This window comes from Saccoglossus kowalevskii, chromosome 9 (assembly GCF_978046115.1).
Source record: "Saccoglossus kowalevskii chromosome 9, keSacKowa6.1, whole genome shotgun sequence".
Taxonomy (NCBI): domain Eukaryota; kingdom Metazoa; phylum Hemichordata; class Enteropneusta; family Harrimaniidae; genus Saccoglossus; species Saccoglossus kowalevskii.
Window position 1 is genome coordinate 26021249 of NC_140649.1, and position 24269 is coordinate 26045517.

The 24269-nt window shown below is 35.1% G+C and overlaps 2 protein-coding genes across 3 annotated transcripts in view; one reads left to right on the forward strand and one right to left on the reverse strand.

Moving 5' to 3' along the window:
• Positions 1-1148: 1148 nt before the first annotated feature.
• On the reverse strand, positions 1149-13919 carry LOC100375994 (menorin-like). 2 transcript variants are annotated; one of them, XM_085503350.1, is made up of 6 exons: positions 13646-13919; positions 11412-11468; positions 10912-10968; positions 8484-8537; positions 6806-6967; positions 1149-5081 (listed from the first exon to the last, which is right to left on the reverse strand). In XM_085503350.1, the coding sequence occupies exons 1-6, from the start codon at positions 13842-13844 to the stop codon at positions 3778-3780; spliced, it is 1833 nt and encodes a 610-aa protein (XP_085359476.1). In that variant the 5' UTR covers positions 13845-13919; the 3' UTR covers positions 1149-3777. The 2 variants fall into 2 exon arrangements, with proteins under 2 accessions (XP_085359476.1, XP_077861838.1); XM_078005712.2 differs by lacking the exons at positions 10912-10968; positions 11412-11468.
• A 1727-nt stretch (positions 13920-15646) lies between these two features.
• The window catches only part of LOC100375848 (importin-13-like), a 75852-nt gene continuing 67229 nt past the window's right edge, over positions 15647-24269 (forward strand). Inside the window, exons 1-4 of the mRNA XM_085503351.1 lie at positions 15647-16109; positions 21319-21444; positions 22528-22586; positions 22919-23027. Of these exons, the coding sequence (XP_085359477.1) occupies positions 16047-16109; positions 21319-21444; positions 22528-22586; positions 22919-23027 (357 nt within the window). The 5' untranslated portion in view covers positions 15647-16046. The remainder of the gene's footprint in view (positions 16110-21318; positions 21445-22527; positions 22587-22918; positions 23028-24269) is intronic.

Here is a 24269-nt window from a genome sequence, read left to right on the forward strand (position 1 = left end):
TGCACAAATTCAAAAACAAAATTGATGTGCATGTTTGCTTTGGTGAAAATCAGTCACAGGATTCAAAGTTATGACAGGACACACATTGACTTTGTCATTGAATTGAATAACTAGTGTGATGACTGTAAACAAAGAGAAATTTTTGCAATTTCTGTGAGTCAATAAAACTTTGTAGCAGTAAAAACACAAATGCCATAAAATCATTGAATTGTGAAAATTTCTTGTTAAAAATCTAGTATTAAAAAAAATAGTATAGAGGACCTCCATGAAAACCAATCAAATAATACAGAACTTATATATATATATATATATATATATATATATATATGTCAAGGGGCCAGGCATTCTCATCTGTTCACCCACAAATTCAGTAATCAGAATGTAAAAAAAAATAATGCATACTTATATGGTAATAACAATAATGAACAACCCACATCACCATATTTAGAATAGATGTGGGGTCAATAATAAGTTTAAATTTAGTGAGCTCACTTGGGCTTGCTTATTATCTAACATAGAATTAACTGTCTAATATAGTCACTACATGTATGTTCTAATTTTGTAGAAACAATCGTTGTATTTTACATGTATTGTATGATTGACCCATATCAAATAGTCAGAAGAACATATTACAGTACTTTTCAATTTCCTACATAAATCTTAAACAAATTTTGTGATTGACCCATATCAAATAGTCCGAAGAACATACATTTTGTACTGTGAAATACTTTATTTTAGCTAGAATTAATTTTTGCTAAAAAAGCTTTTTGGGTGTTGTGGATGGAATTTATTTTCACTGATTTTTGATGAGTTGAATGTGAGACATAGGAAAAAAGTATATTCGCTGGATTTTATTTTCACTGAAGCATCCATTCAGCGAAAATAGTATTCTACAGTATTACAGTACTTTTCAATTTCCTACATAAATCTTGACAAATTTTGTGATTGTTTATTTCTCTCTTGAAGTGGAAATATACCAATGTGCGTTACTATTTTATTTTTAACAGAAGTGTTTAAGTTTAAATAAGTTACTTACACATATTGTATCAAAGTGGCTCTGCAACTATTATTTTTTCTAACAGTTGCCTAATGGGAGTAATATTTATAAATGTTTGCAAAATACTAGAAAAGACAAAAGACAAAAAAACTAGAAAATATAATTCCTGGTTTAATTTGTTTTACTATCATATATAAAGTGATGTTACCGAACTATGAAGTTGCAGCAGAAAATGTTATACCTGTGTATAGTGACCACCCATTAAATTTGTCTCCATATAATGGTTGGATTATTGTTTTTATTGGTTGCCAACTCATACATTTGACATATTATTTGTACAAAAAGCTGAAACTGGTCACAAAAGACAAGTGGCCAAATAAGACGCATGTTTGACTAGATATGGCATCATTTTGAGTGTTCAATTCAAATTATCTTACCGGATGTTGCAGTTTTTGACACTTCAAATGTTGTACAATTTAAAAAATTTCTAAAACACTGGGCTGTTGCTTATTACTAAAACATTTATTTAACATTCATCATTTGCAATGTTGAAAAATTATTAATTACAAAAGACAATATTGGTGTTCACTTTTAAACTTTCATACATTGTATTAAATTATTAATAATCTTCAATAAATTGTCTTAATAAATCTGTTCCTTAAAATTGTTAATTAAATAATAAAGTTGATTTGTTCTTACGTTGAATGGCATACATTGATTTATGTCCTTTTGATTTTTGTTGTTTAGAAGTGGAAAAGTATGATGATGCCATATACTGCTACCAGTAAATAATTTTGTGGGAAATACTAATCTTTTACTCTACCAACCGATTCCTAGTTTGTTGAGTTTTGCAGTCACCTAAATTGATAAAACCAAAACGGTATTTTTCCTGACTAAAGAAACTCATTCACATTATTATTGTTGTGCCTTAGCTTCAAACAATGGTGGTGGTCATCATGACCATGTGCGTTAAATTTCAAATCCATACTACGCAAGGCAACGAATAAGTATGAGGCTCAAATGCATTTTTTTTAATTCAAGAGATAAGTTACATACATGATATGAAGACAAAACACAACAAATAAGATGCTTGTTATCTTACACACAACTTGGGTCAAATTACAATGTAGAAAATTAAGACATTCAAAGAATTATCACAGTGGTGTCTTTGATTTGCATGTAGGTCGATTTACCCATTTTTTATGCAACATAAAACTTTTTCATGCAGTTTTGAAAGGTAAATAAATTGTTGTTTTTTTATAGAAAAATGCACTTGACCACCGCACATTAAACCTTGTGTATATACATGTATACATACATTGAAACATAGATTGTTGTCAGCAACAAAGATTTTGGTTCTCACTTCCAATTTATACCAATGTATTCCTGCTACGTGAAAACTGGTTTACAGTATCAGATTAATCTGAACAAGTAGAGTAAACCTCAAAATCTAATGTCTCATTCAATTTTTAAAAAATCAAATTTCAATTCAATTTCATCAGATTAATCTGATTGTGTAAAAACCTGCTTTCCAATGAAACAAATCAATGGCTGTTTGGTCAGATATATCTGACGATGTGAACCAGCATTAAGAGAAATGTTGTTTGTGAAATGTATGTTATATTATGGCAGACGAACATCATGCATGACAAAAAAAAATAATTTATACTGATTAGCCAAAAATACTACAAACCTAATCTATATCTGAATAACCCTTAAAAAATCTTGTTGGAAGACCTGTGATCCAGCTCAATAAATTTACAAATGTTCATTAAAATATTGAAGTTCTTATAGAGGATGCAATTACAGAGAGCAAGAATATCTGAACAAGCAAATCAGTATAATAATGATAGAAAAAAAGATGTGAAAGAAAATGTAAAAAGTTCAAGCTATTTGAACGTTCTATTTGTTATTTTTGACATTGTTGTCTTAAACCAACTGTGAACTCACAGTTACCTAGACTGGCAAAGTCGAGACGCATCTTCAGGCGACCCCCTACGTTGGAGTGAAAATCACTCCGGTGATTATGCTAATTAAAAGTTGTTGACTAGCACTGACAACGAATCAGAGTACAGCTGTATACGTCATACCTTATCTATGTTAATGTACGTGACCGTTCACTTCTGAGGTCCCGGTGATTTTGAAAGACTACTTATATACATTGAACATTTAAATCGACTTTTTCAGTAAACATGGATGAAAGTATCGCCTTTAGTCCTGCGGCATAGCTTTAATTATAGCACTTAGAAAGTTAAAGTAGCCTCTGCGATCGATCGCGAATCAAATCAACCTTTAAAAGGTCACGTTTACTTTCACACACCAACTCATGAATAATCAATGACAATCAATTAATTATTTTTGTAAAACAAAAAGAAGTCCCGACTTTGCCAGTCTAACAGTTATCAAGAAGGTGTCAATATAAAGTTGAACATTTCCAAATCATGTCGCATGTGGCGCACTTTATTTTGCCGATTATTGGTATTGCGGAAACAAATTTATTTCCCTCGTGTAATAGTCTTTTGAAAATAAATATTTTGGCACGTCGCCAACACTGCTTAGGCATCAATACTACAGTAATATAAAGCTAAACATACGACTATGCAAATTCTTCAATTAAGACGAATGAAAACAAAGACGCACCTTAATCGGACACAGCTTACGAGGGCGCTCTCTTCACAATTATAACAACCCAGTATATCAAAACTCAAAAACTACCTCTTAGTCTTGATTACACTAAACGTGCCTAAAAAAGTAAGCAGTTATGTGTCTCTACAAAAGGTTTATCGAACAACCAGATTTTCTAACAGTGTGGCCGCGCCATGAATATTATTACTACCATTGATTGTGATATAAAACTCCTCCTCCTGCGTTGCTTCGTAAGGCACTGTCAGCGATAGCTGTACATTGTGCTCGGTTGTTGTCACTCCTGCTTCGCAGTCCGCCCATTTGATATTTACCGTTATGGGTGCTGTCTCACCGGCGTCAACAATGTGAAAATAATAACATTCGTGAGATGGAATAGTTGCCGTAGTCTGTGGATTGTACGTCCCGGCTTTTGCTAAATTGTGCGAGGAAACACGCAGAGTACCGTCGCTGACTATTTCGATTCGCACACCGAGAACTGAATCGGGCTCCGGTGGATCAACTCCTGTACTGCGGATGTGAATGTCAAGTTTGGATTGGTCGGTGGTTATTTGTTCGGAAGCCATAGCGAATTGCACAATGCCGGAGATTTCAACTTGCTTTCCGGTCTCGAGCTCAGCTCGGTATTGCATTTTAGAAGTTAGCCAACTATTGGGACCGGTAAATGCGATGATATCTTCACCAAGGAAGACAAACGATTTTGTGTCGAACGGTTGCGGATGCCATAAATTCCTCTCCATTTTTTCACCCGGAGTTTGCAGAGTATTCGGCTGGACTTCCCTTAGCGCAGCGATGAAGGACACGGGCACGTCGTAAAGAACTCGGTGCACTGGGAGGCTTCGGCGAAAGATGGACAACTCGGACATCGACACGATATCATAATCAGGCGAAAATATAGTGATGGTGAACTTACTGGATAAACTAACCAACCATTTCAACTGACGAATAGATTTCCGGGCGAAAACGGCTCGAACAGAGAAACTGATTGGTTGATGTAATCTCGTACAGTACTTTGCCATGTCGATTACCATATCCCATGTATATTGCACCTCTTTTGAGTCTGTTGTCCAATGAGTTCTCCAGCCTAACGAGACAATAGAGTTAGGAAATAGACCATTGGCATCGCTGATGAAATTTACTCCGTTCACCATTTTATTAGTATCACCGTTTGGTCCGACTAAAATATCAGCTCGCAGGATTAGAGGGGCGTGTATCTGGTACTGCAGCGTCTGGAGCACTTCAAATGCTGGATGAAGCGAATCCGTGTCGTAGAAATTAAGTTTGATAGCTTTATTTGTATATGTTGATATTTTATCCAGCCACTCAGCCAATGAGATGTCGCTGTCGGCGACGACGGGCTCGGCCATGATCGGATAGGTTCCTTTCTCACCCAAGTTTCCCTTGAGTTTGACGTCCCCGCATATAATCATCAACAAGTCATCTGTAACAAGTAGAAACATATAGACATGACTACATTAAGTAGTGATAACACCACGGACATTGAGAGCTTATCCAGGAACAACCTTTCGCTGTCCCATTTTGTTATCTACTTATACATTGGCTGATTCAGTTTATTTTAAAATAGCATAATTCTTTTCATCGGCATATAATTCTCTTATTTCCACCATCAGTTGACACTGACCTCTCAACGGCCTAAAGCACACCTATTTTGTTACTTCACTGCCCGGACCAGCTGTTTTAAAGTCTGCAATAATGCCAGGAGCCCCTCAACTTTTCTCACATTACTGCACTAACATTTCAGTTGGAGAAATTAACTTTGGTTTTGAGATCAACTTTGGTTTCGAAACAAGGCCAATAAATACACACAAGCGCAGCACGTATATTGGTTTCACAGTTTTTCAATACAGCCTCTCGGCTAGGATAGCTCCGTTGTTAGCAATGCTCATTTCAATTAGAGAATTGGAGATATCATCATAAAATGAATAAATCTGAATAAGGTCTACCCAAGGTACATATACACGTATCAGAGCAACCGGTCTGGTAGTTTTCCAGAAGAAGTCGAAAAAGTAAAAAAGTTGACGCAGGCGATGGACGACGACGGACAATCGCTCATATGATAAGCTCTGATCAACAGCGGGACTAATAAAACACAGTACTGGTAATTGTATGTTGTCCACCCAATCCATGTGGATTTTCCAAGTAGGTTATGATGTCCGAAAACTGTCGGAACTGTTTACTTAGGTATACATTAAATAAAGATACTGGGCGATTTCAAATATCTGAATAGTTAAAGCGCCCTAGAGTTTTTTTTTTATCTTTTTATTTTTGGTCCGACGCAACAAGAGGTTTTACAAATGCATTTTCCAAAGCAGTTACATGTAACATATAAATAATATAATTGTCAAGGCTGCGCCTGTCTAAAGCGCCCGTAGTCGTCGCGCAGAGCGTATTCGAATCCCGCGTAGTTCACATGCGTTGAATTGGGGCCGATGTACGATGCGTCGCGACGGCCGTGAAGCTTCACCATAAATGAAAGCGAAATAAATTATCGTTTATTTCATACTGTTAAATTGCCGACTTCATACTTACTTAGGGACAACATCAAAAGTTCAATGTAGGATAAAGAACTTAATTCCTTTATCCCCTCCCCACTGAAACTTAATTGATAAATATTGATCATGGCATCAGACTACATTCACCATTAAATACAAATTGATAATCGGACAGTAGTATGGCATAGCAGTTGGTTCTAGGTCCATGCCCTGAAATTGACCTCATTTGAGTACATATTTACACTCGGACCAAAACATTTTCTCGTCTTGGATGTGTTTTTTTTTTCATTTTCTGTTATTTTTGTCCATAATTGGATAGAAAAAAAACTACAAATACTCCAAGATATTTTTGACTTCATTAAAAAAAATAGAATCGTTTTTGTAGGATGGCAACTTTTTGAGATCAACCCCTCCCACCCCAAACTAAAGAAAATAAGTTTTTTATCCGACATCGATCTGTTGACGTCGTCCCTTACTCAAGATGTAACCTTTAAACACTGTAACCATAATACAACGAGTATACCTTGACAACGAAGTGCTATTATACTCCGACATATTTTTCATATTATTTACGCACAATGCATTACCAGTATTTTGTACTAAATAACTTCAAATGTAAAATATTGGTTATATATTATATTCGAATACTTACTCGCCATGGCCCTTAGCAAGTCGCCTTTAGTATTAACATGAAGAGACCACGTGAGGTACAACCCATCCGCATTGGACCCTGGGAAATATTCTAATAGCTGTGTTTTGGTGTGAGACATGATTTCCAGGTCATTGTCAATAACATTTGGCAACCTGGGACGACCTATAAAGAAATACATAAGTTTATCTTATTTCAATGGGAACTCAATCATAACGCACTGTACACAAATGCAATGTTTTCTTCATCGATTTAGTGAAAATTCAATTTTTATCTAGAAATTGGGGTATTGGGGTAATATTCTGCAGTGTCCCCAGCCACTTTCAAGAAAACAAATTCTTTTGGCAGAAATGACCAGTTTTCACATGTACCAAATCATTTTATACTAATGTCCCCAGCCACTTTCAACAAAACAAATTATTTTGGCAGAGATGGCCATAGGGCAAGTAAAATAATTTGCATCAATACTTACGCTCCTGGACATCTTTGGTGGACAACGCTCAATGAATTATATTAATGATGTTAACAAGTGCGCCCCCATCGAGAATCTCGTATTTCATATAATGCTACCGAAGAGGGCGCAGTACACACTGTATCACAATCTATAACGCGCATAGTATCATGTAATTTTTAGCATGAATATAAACACGTTACTAACACGACACTAACATCATATTTGAACACCATTGATAACTCTACGACCTAATTAAGGGGCAGAACATTCTAATTTTCCTGGAAGGAGCTCGATTGGAGTCAATAACATAATTTGCGCACACTGACAAAACAAACGTTAATCAGATCCCATTACAGTGGTAAACCTGTCGATATACCCATTTACAAATTGACTGTAACAATTCACAGTGACTGACATTGTATCTTTTATAATATATTATTATTATTTCAGTGTTGAACAGACTTAATAATTATATCACATCATATTATTATATCTCGTGTCTGTACTACGTAACATCACACAGTAAAGTGGTACAGATGAATGCTACACGTATTCAGCACATGCTACTTGCATTGAAGTCAGCTGGTGCTTTTTGCTATTGTAATGATTGATTTGATATATATTATCCAAACACGAATCTGAATATTGGATGAGCTGAAGCCTCAATGATATGTTTTCATGCTTTGCAGTATTGTCTGTGCGTCTGCTAAATATATATTTTTTAAATCAGTTTAGATGAGATGGTAGTGGGAATCAACGTAAAAAAATTGCGTCCCCAAATATTTTAGAAATATGGTATACCGGCTTGTCCCATAACCATCTGAATATTGGGGAACTAGAGCCTTGTTTCCAGACGTCTTCAAAGTTCATAATTGTACCTTGTTTTTTTTTCAGAAACTGACCACCAGTAATGGGGAATACGTAACACATTTTGAAAAAGAAAAACGCAATATGAAAACAAAACTGGCTGCCGTGATCCCCGGGGGTCACATAATCCGTACACAAGTTAGTGTACGTTGCTTTGCATCATGGGTACGTTTCCATGGAAATGACTTTGGCTATTCCATAGGACTTGCATGAGCTTGTTTTTAAGCATCGTTAGGTAGGTTTCAATGAAAACGAGACTGACTGGGGTTGGGTGGAATTCAACATTGACATGGGTATCGATGAAAATTAATCGGGCCAATTCTCCATCTGAATAAATGTTTCTGTCTCGTGAGTACGTACCTTTGAATTCTGATTCAAATACATCCCACTGTGTTAATGCGGCCACGTGTTCTCCTAGCAACGAAAATGAAAACCATGAGTATGAGAAAAAAAAATGTATTGGAAAGACACGTGATCAATTAGATGACCGTTAGTTTTATCTGTTCATACAGGTGTCATTTGGTCAGCCACCAATGAACGAAGACTTGAAGTCAGATGTCAGATAGATAGAACGGATTAGTAGTATGCACAGAATAATAATAAATGTGAATGGAATGGTCCATTTTGAAATGACACCCAGCATCTCCATTTACCAAATTTTGCTGTTCTTTTTTGAGCAATGCGTCAGCATGGCGCAATATAATGGTTAGAGAGCGTTGAGTTAATTGAAACACGTTAAAATATATACAATTTTCTCCACAGTCAGTTGATAAGTGGTACATGTACATGTGTACTATTATGTACCCAAATAACAATACAATGCCATCCCTCTCGCCCGGATAAACACGTTTTATTTTAACGTATTACAATAATAAAATGTACCGAGCTTGTTGGGCCAAGTACAGTTAAATATAGCAAGATGACGACAAAACTAAGATTGCTTCGCGTAGAATTTCTTAAAATTGAGTGTTGCTGTGATCAACGTGAACTGCAATGAATTGGATTATATATATATATATATGCATGGCACCATAATGTGAGCTTTCAGAAAATATATACGTTACTGTTGAAGAAATACATATACCCAATCGATATATTTACTTTGTTCTGACGAATGTTATTTGGTACGAGCCGAAAATGGACATGTTTCAGTGGTTTTGCTTCTATTATGTATGCACCACAGCTGATACGAAGTTGTATGACCTCGTTAATACAATCTGTAATTACTCTGATTCGCGGGATTATACCAGGGATTATGACTATCTGATCAACCACAGTTCATTTAACTCTAGTGACATGACAAGACACATCAAAGTTCAATTTATCAAATTGAGGAGACTTTTATTAAGGGGAGAAGAAAACATCGAGAATGGATTCAAGTTTGTTATTAACGTATGACACAACACGAAATGAACACATGCTCATTCGCGATGTAGCCGACATTTGGATTACAGTTTGCATACACTGTATAGTAATTAATTTTATTGGCATTTAATTTCACAATTTTGATGTTTTGAGCAATTTCATTGGATTTTAAGTCACGAATTTGACAGAGGAACAAGAGTTCTATTGTCATTTCACATCTTCATAATATATTTAATTTGGCGAATTTTACTTATTGGTGAAATGGTTAAATTAAAAAACTAGTGAATAAAATATCACGTCATAACAGCTGATATCGCCCTGTGACAGATGTACCATTATAAAAATCACGATGCCAGTTAATCCAGGGTAATGGTAAATAGTGACACCATAATGTAATAGAAAACAGAATACCACAGCAATATAATTCAAAAAGTAATTCTATTTAGAAGTCTTGATCTTTTGTGTCTGTTCCCAACTCTATACACTATTACAGGCGTACTTGTATATTCTGTGTCGATATTAGCAATATGCAACACTTATTGAATAAAGTAAAATTGCATTCTCACTGTGTAAATATGTGAAACATCACTCCCTGAACAAGCTGAAAATATAACATTAGTAAAAATATGGTTGCTATTTCTTACAAATCAAAAAAATAAATAAAATAGATATCCTAATGCCTATGAATGGCAGATCATAAATATGGATATTTGTAAAAAAATAAGTGAGAATTCAGCAGTGTAAACAGAAAATTGTGAATCTGTACCACGATTTAATGATAATCGAAAGTGTTCACACATTACACTGTATTCACCAAACTGTGGAGTCTAAAATACAATCGACTGTAAACGCTGTAGAAATATATAGTGATCTTAGCGCCCGGGAACACGCTGATAATGCATCCACTGGAGCCTTGCTGTGCTTGTGTAACTCCATGACCCAACGAGGTATATGTTGGCGGGCATACGACAGGTCTAACCAGTAAGAATCAGACCAAGCACGGCATCTCGTCCTCCAGGTTAAAGCTGGGGGGGTGAGCATGAGGCTGACACCCCCATCTTGCTAAAAACTCTTTGTTACGGAAACTCAGTTATTGGATGCATATATATATGAATAGCGTAAATTTATAAAAAAAAAAAAAAACAGTTTAATAAAATATTGCGATTACACAAAATTGAAATCCTAAAGCCAAGTTATATGTGGTGTTCTGAATGGTGGCCTGATTTTATAAATTTTGGTAGCGTGATATGAATACTCACTCACTCACTCACTTACTCACTCAATCAATCAATCAATCAATCAATCACTCAATCACTCAATCAGCCGACGATCGGTCAGTCAGTGCATTTTGGCTTTATACGGTGCTTATACTATATACATGTATACGTAAACAAAATTGTGAAAATTACGTGACCTATCTCACCTTCACCCTCCAAAGGCTCAGCCTTAAGATCGTCATCTTGGGGTATGTGTTTGTTGTCTTTATTTTATAAAAGAGAATGAAATTGAAATAAGTACAAACGACAATGAGCCACTGTTGTGAAATCCTCGTTTTGTGCGTGGCAGCTATCATTTAGTATCAACACTTATGGGAATAAGTGAGAGTATGCAACCATCATAGCTATACAACGATTGTGCAAATTAAAATAACAGAAGAAACGTGCAAAACCACTTAAACAACAAATTCACATGCAGAAAATATCATAATTGCAAGGTCGCATATTCATTGTGTGTATTTCTTTAAATATGAGTTTGTCTGGCGAGTTCACGAGGCTTTCATCTCATGTGTATTGACTCGAAGTTACAATTTCTAATTATATATACCCATTATTGAATCACGTAAATACACAAAAAAAGTATAACCCCCCCCCCATTCATGCTACCACTCAAAGTACTATGCTGCAAGTGTGTGACCTATCTCACCTTCACCATCCAAAGGCGTGTCCTTAATAGCGCCGTCGTCTTGTAATATTTGTGTTTCTTAATTTAAAGAAAAAATAGAATTGAGACAATTGAACTGACGGTGAAACGTGACAATATTATCATCAATTTCTACACATTCTGTATTCGTATACATGTAACAGCAAAAAACGACAGCACTTAACCATATTTTACATTCACCATCCCAATTTGTCTTCTCGCTCAAACCCACTATCTGTGCTAATACGAGACATCTCTCACATATTTAGTTTTTGGAGTAGTAGCACATTTTTTATTTCATCCGTGTTTGTTTATGATATTATGAAATGGTTATGGAATGTTTGGTGATGTAGGAAATTATGTCTTGACGTCCTGAAAGCCTGCTTTCATGATCCTGCATGTGATCATGTATTGAAGGCATACATTTTAATTCAACTCTATGAATGGCATGCTCCCCGTCAATTGAAATCGTCAATCGACTTGCCTTTTTTTGTTATTGTCTGCCTCTGCATTGAAATATTAACGACCATGGCCATTATGGGCTAACAAATGTCAATCGGCCATTTTGAATCATAACAAAAACAACGTAAGTCAATATGAGTGAATGAACTCGTGTCGGGCTTATTTAATTCAATTAATACCGAATCGAAATGGTATGAACTCGCAGATGTCTCACACTTAGCCTTGTCTTAGTATCAACTTTGAACAAAATCGGTTCAGCCATGTCTGAGAAATGACTTATGCGAACCACAGGGGCTTGACGATGCGAACCCCACTGACATTTTAAAGTCAGTCATAATCCCATGGGTGTTATGAATAATCTATCGACTACGGCTTACTTCTAATTCGGCCGGATCATCGGAAAGTAGTGGCACATCGGCCAGTGTGTTGTCGTAGTAACACATGTTGTATTCATGAGTTCACTCTACGCTGAGGAGCGAGGATTTTCTGGGATTTACCGCCAACATTTCGCTGAATATCTCGAATACGCGCCTATAGTATGAGTTCTCTCTGATTAAACGCGCACGGTGATAGACTTTTAGAAATAATATGAATAAAACCGGAATTTGCACTGAAAATACGAGCACAAAAATGATACAAACCCTGAGTACAAACATACAGTAACAATATACTGTATGTACGATGTTGACACCCAGCATATCACATATAAATGTACAGTGAAGCTTACAGGTCAGACAGCCCTATTATAACAATCTCAAAGGAAACAATTACAGCGTTATTTATGTAATTGAACTCCGTATTATTTATCAGCGACTATACACTAGTACATCTCTCCACATCATGATGCCACGTGGTTGGTGGCGCACATTTGATAATCTGCTGATAACATAACAATATTTATTTGCTCAAAGAAACACGTTTAATATTTCATAGCCTGTGTATTATAATAGAATCAAGCCAAACTACATAACACAAGTGCGTCTGACGGCGATGCAACAGTCATCAATTCATCACTACCAGCCAAATATAGAAAAACATCGCTTTGTTCAATAGTAAAACAGTAATAGACTTTAAATTAGTATAAAAGTACAATGTCTTTTCTGTAAAACTATTATTACTGAAGTGGCGTACTATTAATACGGGCATATCCGATATAGTTTATGCAGCTTGTACATCGACAATACGTGTGCCATTGTGTAATGCATGCGACAGCTCCGGCCAACAGTATACCAGAGTTTTATTATAAATGGGGTTATTGAGTCAATGAGGATAAATAATAATATTGTAATGACCACAGTTAATTATTATATTATGATAAATGATGTTGCCAGAATATTAAATATGCGTTCCCATCGGTTCGATCATGGCGAAGGCGGATGGGCCGATACACTGCCGGTATTGACCCCAAAACACGTTAGGCTACCTATGTTATAGTACAAAATGTGAACATGTCTCATGATGATGAAGATGAAAATGATGGTGACGACGAATCGGTAAACATCCCACCGGACATATTCTTTTAGTCAACATATGTAAGCTGCATGTAATCATGATACAACGCATGATTAATGTTAAAATTATGCACATGCAACCATATGGTAATGTACTCCATAAAACAGACACAGTGCAGCAGTAGTAAACTCACAGAAATAAATTCAATATTGGTGTGTGTGTGGCAGATCGTGGAAATTCAGCCATGCTGTGCTATAAGTATAGTATCCAGCTACCCGTACAAATGCAGTAGAATTTGTGAAACAAAAACTAAAATAACCCACCTATACCGGTGTGCCGTGCTGAAAATAATATGAGCAGGGATAGACATATGCCAATCCACATCAAAAGCATTAGGTACTTCGCGTAGCGTTTGTTTCGTCTTGCCATACTGGGAGGCCATGGAGCATATACCTTCACACGCTGTGCTTTTATCATATAAAGAGGATTTCTCACTTTTTGGTCCGTGGCGCTGTCACCCATTTGGTACGTAAACACCGATTTTCAATCGACCTCGATTTCATTACGTATGCAAACACGCCCCGCGTGTGGTATCCACCCGTAAGTCACCAATGCATTATGGGAAATTATTCTTGCTATCTCGTATTTTCAGTATTATTGAAACACATGTAATCGAATATACATGCACAATATATAATAATAAAATAAAATAAAATAAAATAAAATAAAATAAAATAAAATAAAATAAAATAAAATAAAATAAAATAAAATAAAATAAAATAAAATAAAATAAAATAAAATAAAAAATAAAATAAAATAAAATAAAATAAAATAAATATTTCAGATTCAGATTTCAGAAGTTCAGATTCACTAAAAATTCATACACACTGTCACACGGTCTTAGTCAATGTTAGTAGTGCCGCGTCTGTTCCCACTGTTGAGATGAACATCTCTTGTACATTAAATGTATGTGTCGTCATTTGTTATAAATTTCTAACGAATGGTCACAGTGGTAGTAGACGCACGATCCTATGCGAAGAAAGTGACTCGACGTATCACGTGACCATAGTATGAATCGAATAACGATATATATGAATGCCAAAGTAAGGTTATATTGAACAATGTACTATTAACAAATAAAATATGCAGTTGATTAGTTTCTAAAAAATATTAAATAAAAATCTGACATTTTCAAATGTAATACTAGTACTAACTGAGTATATCCGTCAATGTCATTAATGTATTGTAAATGCATTCAACGCGGTCCGAATAAATTTCGGAAAATATTGTTTGTGATATTATTTATAATGGCCCGAATATATTTTGTAATTCTCTTTGGTAAAATGGAGTATATATATTTGCATTAAATCAATCTCCTTTCCATATTTGCGCTGTACGCAATAGTAACTCTGTCATCATATGCAGCCTTGAATTTTGAATAACCACACTACGCACGGTAATTTTTTGCAGTGGTTTCACCTCAAACAGTACTACAGAAAAGGGAGAAAAAATGTATATGTCAACCGAACTATTTATTAATGTCTCACTTTTGCAAAAACATAAATACGAACAATTTTATTGTTATTGTAGTGAAATGGTGTACGTTATACACTAAAACTGAGAAGAAACAACGTTCTTATTACGTAGGTAGTTAGAAAAAAAATATTAAACACTAATTTCACTAAAAGGGATTTCTAAACATCCCCATTTACATTGTATCTTGTTTTCTGGTGAATATTTCAATACTTCTGGCTTGAAATGATTGATTCTCCGTGTCTGAACAGCCATTGGAATACAAAGTTTCGAGTCAATTTATAAAGTTAGTAATTTATTGTATAATCCAATACATCTTTGAAATGATAGCATTTTTCTGACGCAAATCATGTATATTTTAAAGTTCGAGCATATATGAATATGCAAATGAATAGAATGCAAATCAGCTTTGTGCATTCATGATAAATAACGTGTATCGAACTGTTTGGAGTTCGGCTTAAATATCACGATAAAATTAAAATCTTCAACTCATTGTCAAAAAATAGTTATTATATAGAATTAAAGTTTCGTGAAATAATGTTACCACAATTTTTCGGATAAAACATGTTCAAAAATATATATATTTTTGGGGGATTTTCCGACGGTAAACATTAAATATTAACTTGAAGGGAACACTATTATGATTTTGAGCAATCGTATCGGAAAATGGCTATAGTAAAAGGATTCCGGCAACAATTTATAAAATCTATCTCCATCTTCATTATTCATTTGAGAAGTTTCGTGTCGGTATTGTTACTTTTGCTTGGACCGCCTTGAAACTTCCGCCAACAACTTACTGAGTGCGACTGTCGGCTTGTGGACTGCTCGTTGCAACTGGCAGTGCGCCACCACGGTTGAACAAAAGATATAGTAAAATGGCGACTTCCATGTGAAAACGAAGCTGAATAGCAAAGTGTTTACTTTTATACTGCCAAGTATTTTATTTTAGCTACTAATTCAGTTACATCTACATGAGCCAATAGTATTTCAAGTTGGTAACGTCACTTTGAAGAAAACATCAAACAGCATCGTACCATCAATGCGTTTATCGTGAGCCTGTTGTTTACTGCACCGACTGCCAGTCTGCAACTCCCGGTGGAGACTGCACAGCCATATTAACTTGTGTTTCAACACAAAGACGGCGCAGAGTGTGATTGTTGAATACGGGCAAATCACCCCTGTGCACCAGACATGGCTGAAGAAGTCTCGTCGCCGGTGTCAACTGTTGAAATTACTGTTGAGAACATCGAAAAGGTAAGTCATTCATGAATTGAAGTGTACTGTATCCCAGGCGCTCTGAACGTTTCTTGGATAATAAAAAAAAAAATCGGTATACTTATGTATGGTCGGTATATGTGTTATTGCATGAGTGGTCGGCGAATGTACCGGCGAATGATTAAGTATACCGACCCTGCTTTAAGTCCTTTTTGTTATCCAAGAAAAGTTCCGAGCGTCTGTGTACTTTTTGGGAAAACGTTCAAAAACGTAATTTAATTACCCCGGTACATTAATAACCCACTAAACAATCAAATGAAAACCTGGGGACAAACTGATGATTTTAGGGGCTCATCATCACTATCTCACAGAGAAAATTTGAAAAAAAATTACAGAATAAAAACTACTTTTCTTTACTTATTACAGTGTTATTTTGAGTTCTTCATTTTGTCATTATTGTTTGTACACTGCTGCATGGACTATACTGTTTTTACAGTGTGTACCATGGAAGGTACTACAGACCCCACGATGAACAGCTTTTTTTTTATTCTTTGTTACCAAATTATATGCCACAACACATCTGTGGCCTTATCAAATCATATCATTGCAACTGAACACAATATGACATGACTGCCAATGACACATACAGTGTGTATTATGGACGACTGGCAAACATAAAAACAACAGATTTGAAAAGTCAATATATGCATAATATGCAAAATATGAAACATTTGACGGTGAAAAAACAACCCTTGTAAAGCATGATCATTTACTAGTACCGTAAAATCTGTATTAGAAGCCGCATCTCTAATAGAAGTCGCACCCATTCTTTTTGAACAATTGAGAACCAAAAATTCATCATTTCTCATATGTGTGGTTGCTCTAATAGAAGCCGCATTCCCTCTGTTGCATTGTACTATTTTAATAGAAGCTGCGGCTTCTAATACAGATTTTACAGTACACCGCAAAAAACACAGACATCTAATCTACGACATCACTAAAGGTATGTAATAGCGACTGGAATTTTCAGATATTTCAAAAAAATTAACTAATTTCACTAAAAAGACAAGAGAATTGACATTTCTATTCACACAGTTGACTGACAGAACTACCATTAACAGTTTTTGGTTTAGTAGAAAGTCGGGAAGCAGATGACAATGACTGCACATAGTGTGCACAACAACTTTCGTTGAATCAAAACAATTTTGTTTCTGTGGCCTATATATAGTTCAAAACACAAGCAAAAAAAAGATTGATCAGCAAAAACAAAAAAAGTTTTTTAATCATCTCTTCTGTTCATCCTGGGGTTTGTAGGATTATGATTGTTGTGATTTCTGTTAGTGTATGTTTTTCTATTTTATGTAACCATATTAATTTCTTATATAAAAATATGAACATATTTGATAGAAAAAAGCAAAAAAAAAAAAAAATTATATAGCTCAAAACTAAGTGAATGAAAAAAATAATTTGCTCAATTTTTCCACCAGCTCCCATCCCATGATTTTAATCGTCAAGATTATTAGCTGAAAATCTCATGAATAAATGATTTGTATGTTGTGAAATCAACTCTTTGCTGACTAAAGCCCCATGTCAGGTGACCAGGCGTGCCAGTATCTACCAGTATATTTAATTAAGTGTAAGATAATAGTACGGTAGCTGGTCTGTCACCACGTATTTGTAGTCTATTTTTTTGTTGATTATTTAGTGCTATTTTTTGAAATCTGGAAATTGTCAATCAAAAGTTGCCAGGTTTGTAAACATTCCGCCTGTCAAATAACATTTTGTGTCTGTCTTAAATGTGGGTTACCTGTCTAAAATGACAGGTAGACAGGTGGCTGGTTAAAAGCGTGACTGCCATTGAAATTTATAAATATCTATAAAGATTGTTGTGCTGAGAAAACAAAATTTTTACCTTGTAATCACTGTAGTAATATTCATATTTTTTTTTTTTCATATTATCACATATCACATACTGCTATTCTCAAAGACACTAAAATCCTCATGCTGACCAACTTTCCCCAATGTTGTTGAAATTTTTTTTTTGCCTTTTACTCACCTGTTCTAGTCCATCTTTGAGAATAATGTAAAGTACCGGTACTTTATTTTAGCTGGAATTAATTTAATTTAAAAACACTCTTTGGATGTTTTGTATGGTATTTATTTTCACTGGTTTTTGACAAGTTGAATGTAAGATATAGAAAAAAAGGTATAATCGTTAGATTTTATTTTCACTTAATCATTTCTTCTGTGAAAATTAATTAATTCCAAGCGAAAATAAAGTATTTCACAGTATCCACTTTGGTGCTATCACCTTGTGAAAAAGGAGGACCATACTCAGAACTTGAAGGTGGGCCATATATAAGGAAGATAGAACAGGAGTACGGTAACAGAGCTAATTATATGGTAAACTACTTCAATTACTTGAGAGACAATTGTTTTCATGAATTTCATAAGTTAGTATAAATAGTATAATACATGTATAAGGTTATTACGAGGATACCTCAAAGTATGCACAAAGACAGTACAGCTGGAGCATCGATGCACTGCATACTGTCTTCATGCATACTTTGAGGTACCGGTATTCTCATAATAACCTTATTATTATACATCTTTTCCTTCCAAGGATACATCATTGGAATGCCGAATTCCAAAAAGTTTAGATCAGAATCAGCGGACTTCTTTGTGTGGAGTCCGGTCAAACCCTGATGGCAGCCATGTTTGTTTTTTTATTATTAGAGGATGCTTATGAGCCTAATTAGGAATTCTATTTCCTAATATGGTAGGATGAAAATACCCCATAAAATGACGGCACGCTGTAACTTACGGCGTTACGATGACAGATGTATATTGCAGATGTGTCTTTTATTTTGTCTTCATGAATGCAATGGAATCCTGAAATGATGACAATTTCAAACAGTGAAAATTAAACAGTTTATATTGTGCCTTATTTGCTTGCACTCTAGTAGCACTCTTTGAGTACATTGTGGGTACTAGTACTCTCAGCTGTGTGATTTGAGGATCTGTAAGATCTGTAAAATCATTATAATTTTATTAGAATTGTTGGAGTAATTTTTGAATCATTTTTCTGTGAAGCATTGTGATTGAAACATGCAATATTTGTTAATCGCTTTATTTATTTCGTTTTATACAAGTTCAATAGTACTCTGAATTATCATGCATCATTTTCAAAATATGGATTCTGAAGTACGACAATGGCATGAGTGCGAACATGGTAGAAACCACCGCAGTGTATTATTGTTTTAATTTTTATATTCAGCCAATTAGAGGCTTTCCCGCTAATTTCTTACTTGGTCAAGAATTTATCTATGTATATCAAGGGCATGCTGCAAGTTCTTTGTTATTCCTACAATTTGTGTTATACATGTATCCTGTTATAAGTCTCCAGATTGCCAGTGGGCTTTCTGTTAGTACATTAATTCTGAGCTTGTAGTTTCGCTGTCGTCAGTCCGTCGGAGTGATTTCTCGAAGATAGCTGGACCAATTTTACAAAACTTGGTACAAGGGACATACCGTTAAAATCCTATTATAAACCGCGGTTGTGGTCAACCATACATGTGCACGTCAATTTATTTTCTGATTCGATCAAATATAGCCGACTGGAGGCCATTTTAATGCCAACATTCAGTCAAATTTGGTCTTTGTGTGTCCATCGTGGACATGGCTTGACCGATTTTGTTGAGACTTGTTACAAAAACAAAGAGACCACCCATACAGATGCACGTTGTTTTACTTTTTTGAAATGATCAAGTATGGCCAACTGGCAGCCATTTTGATTGTTATTCATGGCTTTTGTTTGTCTATTGATATTTCTCAAAGATGCCTTGACTGAATTCAATGATACTAGGTACAAAGACACAGTGAGGGATTTATTTCCTGATTTGATCAAATATGGCTGCCTGGCAGCCATTTTGAATGTCAAAATCCTGAAAAATCCAGTTTTTTGGGTGTCCATCATCATTTCTCGGAGATGCCAATACCGATTTTACTGAGACTTGATACAAAGACAGAGTGACCACTGGTACAGATACACATTGATTTATTTTTTCAAGGAATCAATTAACAAGCTCATTTGCATATTTAATTAATTTTGATTTTTTCTTAATTTCTTGTGAACTAATTGTCCGAATGAGACCAAACTTGGTATAGACTCACTTGATCTGTCAATATAAGATGTGTGCTATGCAATATTGACTTTAAACTTAATTAATGAGCTAATTAATTAATATTTAATTAATTTTGAATTCTTGTTAATTTCTTGTGAACTAATAGTCCAAATTAGACCAAACTTGGTATAGACTTGATTTGTCAATTTATAAGATATACGCTATGCAATATTGAGTTTCAATTCAATTAACCAGCTCATTTAGATATTTAATGAATTTTGAATTTTTGTTGATATCTTGTGAACTAATAGTCTAAATGAGATAAAAGTTGGTATAGACTTTAATACTTGATCTGTCAATATATGATATGTGCTATGCAATATTGAGTTTCAACTTAATTAACAAGCTCATTTGTATATTTAATTAATTTAAATTTTATAATATAATGTATAGTATAATATTTTTGTGGATTTTAGACACAGTGTACATGTATACTAGATATGATTGAGAACTGTAGACCATATTGCAATTTCAAATCATAGCGAAAAATGATGTTTTGTTTTGATCGAATCGAATTGTGATTGAGCACACTCTGTCAATCACAAAGAGCACCTGCTCATACAACTTAGCCTTACTATCCCACAATGCACTATGAAGTTTTGATATAGTTTATAGATGTTAATTACTTGCTACTTTATGATATTTGCAGGGATTTTTTTAAACAGGGGCGCAGTGCCCTCATGCCATCCATGGCCATGCGCCCCCTTACTCTGGGGAGCAGATACTCTGGCAACCATAAAATTCTGATTGGCCAGGGACCACATGTGGCCACAGTCTTCAACTGTGACCTGTCTGATAGTAATTTTGGCCCCAACGAAGCCATAGAATGCTCCATTTTAACTCAGAATTATCAAAAAATCCACACCCTGGTAGGAAGAACCCTATCTTGGTGGCACCGCTGAATTGCAGTGCTCCTTCTTGCATTTTTTTTCTAGAAAAAACCCTGATTTGAATGAACACTACATATACACAGTGTGTTTTATAATAGTGCTGTTCATTTAATCAATTCAAGGAAGATGGATTTTAATTAATGTTTATAACCCGTGTTTCACCATTCATTGCAGGCTCTACATCAACTGTATTTTGATTCTAATCTTGCAAACAAAGATACAGCACAGAAATGGTTGACCTTGGCACAGAGGGCGCCCCAAGCTTGGCAGTATTGCTGGATACTTTTAGAACCTTCTAAGGTTTGAATTTCATTACTTGAAGGGGAACTATCATATTTGTTCTATTAGTTGCACATAAATGGAATGATTTGTATCAAAACTAAGTCTAAGCATGCAGAGGAAATTATTAGGCTAAGCCAAACCAATAAAAATTCAAAAATTTTGTGTCTTTTAAATTGTGTTGTTTTCTACTTTTCGTAGTAGACTTTAGACATGAATGGCCACCAAGAGAGTGAGAGAGCCTACAAATCATGTAAAAGATATTGCACAAGTGAAGTGCATTCATTCATGTATTTGACTGACACAAGGACTGCAGACTGAGTGGAGGTCAAATATGCGAGTGAGTTCATGAGTGGAGTGCACTACCTGACTCTCGGTATGTCAAATACACCTAGGGTTTGTACTGGCCAATCATGCTCAACTGACTGTGCGAGTATTAAATGTGTACTAAAGTTTTGTTTCCATTGTCATTTACATACCATTTACATATTGAAAGATATCACAGGTGGACGTTGTTTAATTGCATAATCATCTTATAAATACTTATGCCATCAAATGATAAGATTTTTGCCTTTGAGCTCGGAATTGCGAGTTTGAACCCTAGCAAGGACATTGTGTCGAGTAAATTAAAATGTGGTATTGTCTATAAATTTATGTTAGTCACAGACTGACAAGGTCTCTAAGACTGACTTTGTATCTAGATGACAGGCAGGCGTTATCTATTACTGCCACACAAGGGGGTCAATCATTCAGAGAATGCCCCATGAAAACAAGTTACAGTTAGATCACGTGCAGTGTTGTAACTGAGGGGCAAAAACAAATCATGTGGCTCACTATCAAAGAGATTTTGACAACCACTTATGTCTGAGTTCTAGTTTCTGTATCTCTAATACAGCAAGTCAGTTTGATTGGTGGTTATCTGATCATGTGACTTTGATGTTTCAATGTACAAATTTAAGTATTATTATTCACTCTGTGTTTTATTTTTGCTGCATGTGAAATAGTTATCAAGAGTAGCCCTGTATGTGATACAATGTATCAGACATCCTATTCTGTCGTTTGGGTTACATACTACTTGTAATCATTTTTTCTTGTTTTTTGTAGCCTCCTGAAGTTCAGTTTTTTGGTGCATGTACTATACATATAAAGATATCCAAATCTTGGTGAGTATCTCTTGTAGGTACACATCAATCAGAAAACTAAAGATTGCTAATAGAATATTAGAACATACATGCACAGTTCTGACAACAGTGCTGCAGCTTTAAAACCAGCCAGTTCTTGTGTTTGACAAGGTTTGGTTAACTACGGCAACCAAGGTGGCTCACAACATGGCTTTTTATAAAACCATTTTTACAATTACATTTTGAAAACTCATTTTTATTTTATATCTAAATCTGTTTTTAATTGACACTCAAAAAATTATGTCTTGAAAGTTAATTATGCTACCGCATAAAAATACATTATCCAACATTTTTTCTTTTCTATTCTCTTTTAGGAATGAATTACATCCGGAGCAATATGAGATTCTGAGGACACAGCTCTTTCAAAATATTTTTCAATTTTCATCTGGAACACGAATGGTCTTAACACGTCTGTGTGTAGCAGTAAGTATGTATAATATCCTCATCATGTTGCACATTCCATGAATGTTTTTAACATGTCTGTGTGTAGCAGTAAGTATGTATAATATCCTCACCATGTTGCACATTACATGAATGGTCTTAACACGTCTGTGTGTAGCAGTAAGTATGTATAATATCCTCACCATGTTGCACATTACATGAATGGTCTTAACATGTATGTGTGTAGCAGTAAGTATGTATAATATCCTCACCATGTTGCACATTACATGAGTGGTCTTAACATGTCTGTGTGTAGCAGTAAGTATGTATAATATCCTCACCATGTTGCACATTACATGAATGGTCTTAACACGTCTGTGTGTAGCAGTAAGTATGTATAATATCCTCACCATGTTGTACATTACATGAATGGTCTTAACATGTCTGTGTGTAGCAGTAATTGTGTATAATATCCTCACCATGTTGCACATTACATAATGGTCTTAACATGTATGTGTGGAGCCGTAAGTATGTATAATATCCTCACCATGTTGCACATTACATGAATGGTCTTAACATGTATGTGTGTAGCAGTAAGTATGTATAATATCCTCACCATGTTGCACATTACATGAATGGTCTTAACATGTATGTGTGTAGCAGTAAGTATGTATAATATCCTCACCATGTTGCACATTACATGAATGGTCTTAACATGTCTGTAGCAGTAGGTATGTGTAATATCGTCACCATGTTGCACATTACATGAATGGTCTTAACACGTCTGTGTGCAGTAAGTATGTATAATATCCTCACCATGTTGTACATTACATGAATGGTCTTAACATGTCTGTGTGTAGCAGTAATTATGTATAATATCCTCACCATGTTGCACATTACATGAATGGTCTTAACATGTCTGTGTGTAGCAGTAAGTATGTATAATATCCTCACCATGTTGCTCATTACATGAATGGTCTTAACATGTATGTGTGTAGCAGTAAGTATGTGTAATATCCTCACCATGTTGCACATTACATGAATGGTCTTAACATGTCTGTGTGTAGCAGTAAGTATGTATAATATCCTCACCATGTTGCACATTATATGAATAGTATTAACATGTCTGTGTGTAGCAGTAAGTATGTATAATATCCGCACCATGTTGCACATTACATGAATGGTCTTAACACGTCTGTGTGTAGCAGTAAGTATGTATAATATCCTCACCATGTTGCACATTACATGAATGGTCTTAACATGTCTGTGTGCAGTAAGTATGTA

Coding starts and splice junctions, on each gene's coding strand:
- LOC100375994 (XM_085503350.1), bottom strand. CDS start 13,844: ATGGGTGACAGCGCCACGGACCAAAAAGTGAGAAATCCTCTTTATATG. Junction 6,968..8,483: donor ATTTGAATCAGAATTCAAAG/GTACGTACTCAC, acceptor ATTTCTTTATAG/GTCGTCCCAGGTTGCCAAAT. Junction 5,082..6,805: donor CTTGCTAAGGGCCATGGCGA/GTAAGTATTCGA, acceptor TACTTGTTACAG/ATGACTTGTTGATGATTATA.